This window comes from Limulus polyphemus, unplaced genomic scaffold, assembly GCF_000517525.1.
Source record: "Limulus polyphemus unplaced genomic scaffold, Limulus_polyphemus-2.1.2 Scaffold9856, whole genome shotgun sequence".
Taxonomy (NCBI): domain Eukaryota; kingdom Metazoa; phylum Arthropoda; class Merostomata; order Xiphosura; family Limulidae; genus Limulus; species Limulus polyphemus.
The window spans coordinates 10,680-18,254 of NW_013675466.1; the positions used below are offsets into that span (position 1 = coordinate 10,680).

General features: G+C 32.6%; 1 protein-coding gene across 1 annotated transcript in view; it reads right to left on the reverse strand.

Annotated features, from left to right (window-relative positions):
• The window catches only part of LOC106476122 (gametocyte-specific factor 1-like), a 16,932-nt gene extending 10,543 nt beyond the window's left edge, over positions 1-6,389 (reverse strand). The window contains exons 1-2 of the mRNA XM_013936792.2: positions 6,179-6,389; positions 1,216-1,329 (exon numbers count right to left, since the gene is read on the reverse strand). Of these exons, the coding sequence (XP_013792246.2) occupies positions 1,216-1,323 (108 nt within the window). The 5' untranslated portion in view covers positions 1,324-1,329; positions 6,179-6,389. The remainder of the gene's footprint in view (positions 1-1,215; positions 1,330-6,178) is intronic.
• Positions 6,390-7,575: the final 1,186 nt, after the last annotated feature.

Consider the following 7,575-nt stretch of genomic DNA (forward strand, 5'->3'; position numbering starts at 1 on the left):
GTGGTAGAGTCTCCCGACTTGATATGCTTACCACCATGGAATCCTCTAAAAACAAGAAGGTAGAGCTCCAGACTTATATGCTTATCACCAAGGAATCCTCTAAAGGACAAGGTGGTAGAGCTCCAGGCTTTATATGCTTACCACCAAGGAATCCTCTAAAGGCAAGGTGGTAGAGCTCCAGACTTGATATGCTTACCACCATGGAATCCTCTAAAGGCAAGGTGGTAGAGCTCCAGACTTGATATGCTTACCACCAAGGAATCCTCTAAAGACAAGGTGGTAGAGCTCCAGACTTGATATGCTTACCACCAAGGAATCCTCTAAAGACAAGGTGGTAGAGCTCCAGACTTGATATGCTTACCACCAAGGAATCCTCTAAAGACAAGGTGGTAGAGCTCCAGACTTGATATGCTTACCACCATGGAATCCTCTAAATTTGATGTCAAGTCTCCAGACTTTGATGAGTTTCTAACCAACATAAATTTTGTTAAGTGTACAAACTTAAGTGTACTATTTGATTAGATGTTTGGATTTTATTCATTTTAGTATTAACTATTTTTGTGAATGTGTATTTTATGATATTATTTCAGCTTAGAAAATCCACTATAGATCATACCACATGATGTAATAAATCATAAAAAAATATCAATTCCTGACATATGGAGAATTAAGACTCCTAGAACAGAAAAGTGTATGCAATTTAGGCTAAAGTAATTATGCTTCCAGTATCGAACTGTCCTAAAATCACAAATGTGCAAGTACAACCATCGTCTGTTATGCAGTTATTTATTGCTCTTAAGCCTATTTCACACCTGTCTCTTGGTACAGAATTCTTTATTAAACCACAACATCTATTTTGTGATTTTCAACGAACTATTCAATTGATACTCATGACCTACCAACATCGTATCCAAGAAAGAACTCAAAAATGTATGTAGAAACAAGACTTAACAATGATAATCAAAAGACGTGAATTACTACACAACATTACTGCAAGTTAAATTAACAGCAATTATTTCATAGAATTATATTTTATCAATTCTATTTTTTCCTAGTTAAATATATATACACACACAGTATATTTATAAACAAATATTTGAACACAAATACAAGTGTATGTTAGAATTCATTTTCAGGATACTTTATCAAGAGCACTATCCAGCTAAAGAGAGAAAGACAGAATAACAACCTCAGATTATCAGACTTTACACTTACTTTCCTACATTTCAGGATGTGGCTTTGGATTCGGCTTCTGGATACACGGTGTGCCTTGTTATAAGGGCAATTTACCATAGGGTCATCTCGAGTTTGAAATGTTGCCATCGCGACCTTCAGACCAAAAATTAAATAACATAATTAATTTAGAGTTTTATTTAGATTTTGTAATAATTCTACTTTTAATTTCATCCTTTGTTTTTCCAAGATAATTTTAAATACTGCATAGATGTTGCTCAGGTATATATTGAGTTTTCTACATCAATAAACATGCATGCTGTACGACATTTTACACTATATATAGACACACACACGTCAACTGGTTAACATCTATAGATATTTCTCTATTTGGGTTTATTATTGTGTGAGAAACTGTCGCATAAAATAACTCAAAATAAAAGATACAAAAACAAAAGTCTACTGCAAGAAACAAAGCAAACAAGCTGACAGAAGTACAACAAACTGTACAGACTACTAAAGCTCCACAAAGTAGGTAATAGATGAAGTAAACAGATGAAAAAAATCCCATGTAGTCCACTTAACTTACACCAAAACTGACCAGATCATACAAAACAACTACATTTTTTATCTTCCACAAGTTTAGTAAGCACTTACAGTAAGGTTCTGGTAATAAGAGTTCAATCATCGTCATGGCTAGTAGTCTATATCCTAGTAATGTACCCCTAGTTAATATAACATTGTCATGTACCCCCACAGTGGCACCATCAGCATTTCTTTGAGCTGCACCAACATATAGCTACTGTGCTGAACTGCTGCCCTGTACCCCCTGGAAGTAATTTTGTACCCCCAGTTAAGAACCACTGGTCTATATCATCACCCAACTTAATTGTTAATAAGTAATTTATTTTTTATAACTAGATACTAATTACTGTACTTCATATTATATCTTGGCTCCTAATCTGCTCCTATCTTCAGGGAAGTGCTGAGAAGGACTTTTCTGTGTTTATAGTAGTCAGAATGTGATACTGGTTGTTCTTTATGTAAATCTAATGTGCTAACCCCTTGACATCCCCCCCCCCCTCAACTGGTGTCTCAACCATTTAGCTAATGTTGAAGAGTATCCAGGTCTTACTGACTTCTGTGCTAGGTTGGGTGGATGTAGGAAGCTCCTTTTACCTTTCATTTTTTCTCACATGTGGTTCATAACGTATTATTTTAGTATCACTCCACGTTATTGTATGGTCTTCTCTAATATGAGGGGGCTTTCGTGAAAAGATCAGTGTTACAGTTTTATATGTCTATTATGCTTCTTAGTCCTAATTTTAGTTTCTACAGTGTATTGGAATTCACATGCCCAGGGGGATGACGTAAGCAGTGTTTTTCTTCTACATTTTATTTTATGTGGTTTGGTATGTATTAACTGCAATCATATAGCTCTGTGGTTTCTGAACACTTTTGAATTTAAGTTTACCTATTATTTATGTTTTGAGAGAGACCTGTGACACGAGGAAATAATGCTGCATGTACATAATTTATTCCTATTTTCATCAGTATCAAGTGCTCTGAGTATCCATTGTTATGGAGAGTTGTAATGATTTGTTTTTTCACCTTCTTAGTTTCTTAGGTATTACAAATCTTGTTTATTCTTGAAATTAAACAGTCTCTGACACCTCCTGTCTTTATAAATGTGGTGTGATGTGATTTATACAATGTAGTTCAGTTATCCACCCATACCTATAGGTTTCTCAAACTCTGGTGGTATGCAAGTTGTGTCTTTGTAATGCTTGTTTCAAGGAATGGAGATTCATCAGTTTCTATTTCCTTTGTGAATTGTATTGCAGAATGTTGCCTGTTCTGGTGGTACTCGAATTCTTGAATCCAATACAGTTGTACAACAGTAAGGTTTACATTTCAACTTTCTGAACTGTAAATTTTAAAGTTATTCTGAAATCTTTTTCTGATAGACTGCAAGTTATGTTTTCTGTAGTAGTAGCTACATTTAACCCTTTGACTGCATTCTCAAAAACTGTTAATTCTCCATCAAGAAATAACTTAATTTGACCTCTAATTACATTTCCAACTTGAAATGACCATAAAGTTTTCATATTTGACATTAAAATTTCTCAAAACAATATTAGTGTAAATTTAGATTTTCAACAAGAGAATGTGTAAAAATGGTTCTTCAATATATGACAGTAAAATTGACCAAAATATTTCAATAAGAAGCCAAGTGTATTCCAAAAATGAGTGAATTTATGTTGTTTTCTGTATGTGATAATATAAAAGTTTAAACAGCTTATGCATCTTGATAGAGTACATGGTCTTTGTTGTATTATTTATAGGGTTTCTGCTTATCTGTGTTTATTTTTAGCTGTTTTATACTTTTATGCACATATTTTAAAATTGTAGTTTCTTGATTTTTCCATTTAAATACTGTAATAAGTATCCTAATATACCATATATTCTCTACACATTTATCTTTTTGGACTAATAACAAATACAACACAGTTCTATTTATGTTAAAGCTTTGTAAGAGCAGCAAAATTTCATATGAAATTATAAAAAAGAGACTAAACATGTTCCTTTTCCTTCAGAGTAATATTCCAAGGCAATGTATTCATAAAAGTAGCTACAATTTGAATGTCCAGTAAACTTAATAACAAAAAGATCTCCCTGTTGCGTAACACTTCAACTAAGAAGATAAAGAAATAAATTAAGCCTATTGGATTGCCACTTTAAATGCCTTCAACCTTGCAGAATAACTCTAGATCCTGGAATCAGTGATCTTTAACCATTAATTAGTTCATTTTCAGAAAAATAATTATTTCTTTTTTTACTTTCTCACATTTGGTACGAATTCCCTATTTTTAACCATGATCTTTCTTAAGACTTATGTTCATTTTCTACATTCATTTTTTAATCTTTTTAGTTCTATCTAACATTTTTGTTTTAGTTGGTCTTCATATCACCTTTTCACTTTATTTTATCAACACTCAATATGGTTTCTTTTTTAGCATCTTCCACACAAACCAGCCTGGCATCTTAATGTAGGTGCCAAAAAAGAAAAAAAAACAAAACAAAGTCCCTCCGTGACCTTATCTGAGACCACATAAGTCAACATGAAGTTAACTTGTAAACGTAAATTAAAACAATGTAGCAATGAAATATACTTCTACATGTGTTTGTGAATGTGATGGTTTAAGTGTAGTGATTAAGCTAAACAACGGGTCCAGGTCAGATGAGGGAAGAACTTATTTGAAGATATCCCAGTCCATTTGATATACCAGCTGAATCAACTACTATTTTTTGTCAGTTCTTGAATAGTGGGCAGGTACCAGAAGATTGGAAGTTAGTTAATGTAACTTCTTTTTTTCAAGGGAGGTGATAAAAATTATCCCAGTAATTATAGACCCTTTAGTCTTGCATCAGTTGTGGTAAAAGTTTGGAAAGTCTGATAAAAGATGCTTTACAAAGTCATTTAACAAAGTTTAATTTTATTGGACAGTCAGGATAGTTTCTCTATAGGAACATCTTGCCTTACAAATCTTTTGACATTCTTTGAAAAGGTTACTGCTTATGTAGATGAGGGTAAGAGTGTAGATTTGGTGTATCTGGATTTTCAGAAAGTATTTGACAAGGTGCCACATAAATGGCTAGTAAAAAACTTATCCCTATAAGTGTGGGGCTAAGTTAGCAAATTGGATAGAAAAGTGGCTGGATGGAAGAGAGCAGAGGTTTGTTCAGTCAAGCTGGATTAATGTCTCAAGTGTGGTACATAGGGGACACAAATATAAATTTTGGCAGGGTAGGAGTCATCTTTACCTAATATAATATATTTTTCTAACAATTTTTCTATTTTGGCCTTTGGAATAAGTTGCCTTTAGATGTTGTGGAGGCAGTAAATTTAAGTGAGTTTAAGAGAAAGTTTGATATATAAATGATAAAGGCTGGCTTTAAGATTTCTTTAAATTTATTTATTAATAGCTTTAGTTTAGTTTAGAGGATAGAACAGCTGAGATGGATGAATAGGTCTTATGTTGTCCCAAAATGTTATGTTAAAAATCATTAAAATGGCTTCAAAATGATTTCAAACATTTAATGACATTCCAGTTAAAGCAGTTTGATCAGAGTTACTCAAGGTCAAAAAAGGTCAAGAGAACCAAAATAGTCAGATACATTAAATGGAGTAGGTAGGAAATTTACCCAGCACCTTATCTCCACTGAAAACACTGTGTAAGTACATATTAATAGACATATTTATTGTTGGGTGTTCTGAAATAGTTATGTAAAATGTTTACTACTGATTACATGATCTATTCACATATCTTCTTTTGATCTCTCTGTCTCTCTCTACAAATACTGCATAATATTTTTGAATTAGTGAGAATAATGCCCCACGAGGGACAGTTTATTTGGGAAAGCTAAACCTCTCCAAGTTCTTAAACACACCACCCCGGGATCTATGTGAATAAATCTAGAAAACAGTGTTTGTGCACAGACTTTTGAAAAGTTTTCAGTGGCAAAATTAATGGTAATAACAGAATGGATTAATTATGAAGCACAATATTTTTAACCTTTAAACTCTTAACTTATGTTAGATGGTTATATTTACGTAAATGCAAAGACAAATGTTCGAAGAGGAATACAGTAATTGCAGAAAACTTGCAAAAATAAATAATGAAGGAACAGTTAAATTTTTGTCTTGGGTACTTCCTTGCCAGTTTATACCATTAAAATTATTCTAGGAATAACAAAAATAGCCATTCCACTTGCTTCAATTACTATATAGCCCACACAGATTGGTAAAATCACATTCGTCAATACATAACTAAATAAAACTAGTACTAGTAGTAGCAGACAGTTACATTAAATTCAACACATCTTGGCTGAATCTAGAACTCAGTAGTAGTACATTAACACCAGATTGTGCATTTAGAGATCTATTAATAAACTCCAAAGCGTTAAACAATATCGTCGTAACAAATGTTTTAATTAATCTTACCTTCTGTTCCAAGCAGTCACGACTACTGACAAATTGGGCTTAACACAAGTACACAGTCTACGTCCCCAACCTTCGTAATGACTCAATAATCTTTCATAAAAAAATTCGGCCTCCACTATTTAAGCATATGGCATGTAATGGTGATGTAAGATAGCGCTAGTGCAAAAGCAAAACAATATTTGTTACGAATAAATAAAACAACCGTATACTCAAGAGAATTTTTCAAATTATTTTATTTGCTCAACATTTCGGCTTACGTCTTAATCAGGAGTATACATTTTCTCAAATTAAAACCGTTATATCCTAAGAATTAAACCACGCACAAAAGCATATAATTCCTGTTATTACAAAGCTCGTGGCACGTAAATAAACAATAAGAGTTATTGCCATAAAAAGTAAGAATATCTTCAAGAAATTTAGTTAAATTTAAGAGAAGGACAATCCATTGTATTTACTCATTGTTGGTTTATATTTTTCTTTAAGAAGTGATTCCATAATTTTCCGACCTAAAAAACGTCGGATTCTGTGAGAATTTAAAGTTATCAGGCTATACTCGTACATCTTTGTGTTACTATCTGCTTGTTTTTTAATTCCCGGTTAAAATTCTTTTCGAGAATCTTCAGCGATACAAGAACTTTCTTGGTTAAACCAGTTTATTCTTCGTTGATACAAACTTTTAGCAGTAATTTCACAATCAGTACGTTTCTCGTCACTTTAAACTTAACTACTTTAATAATACGCGCTATAAATCCCAGCGATTCACAATCTCGATAACAAAACACACACTAGTTCGAAAAAGAATCGTATAATATAAACGTATTTATTATTGAACAAAGGAAAGATACTTCATATCAATGAATGCTTTATTTTGAGCATGGATATGACTTTTATAAAAACAATAACAATAACAAATATTCATCAAACAAAGTAGTTAATAAGTAAATCAGCTGAGCAACATACACTGTTTGTCTGTGAACAATAATAACAATACAAAATGTATATGTAAGCTTCTCGGTTCCATATTATAAAGAACAATTTAAACCTTCATGACGCTACTTACGTAACATGATAATACAAAGGAGTTTTAAAGGCCTAAGTTATACTGTGGGATTTCTTAGAATCAAATGACGTATCTATGTGAAGAAGTCTTCCAAGTAATATTTAAAGTACTAGTAAACAAACGTAGTATACCATGGTTTGGATTTCTGATGCTAATGTTTTTTTAAGCTATCATACAGTGTATCATTGAGTCGCTATAATTTGTGGTTGACCTTCTTTAACTATTGAACAAATATTTAATACATATTCTCTTTCTTAACGAGAGGCGTGACAATTTACGCTTGCGTCATTGTGACGTTGGTTTTTACAACAAACTTAATGAATGTCTGTAATGCAGC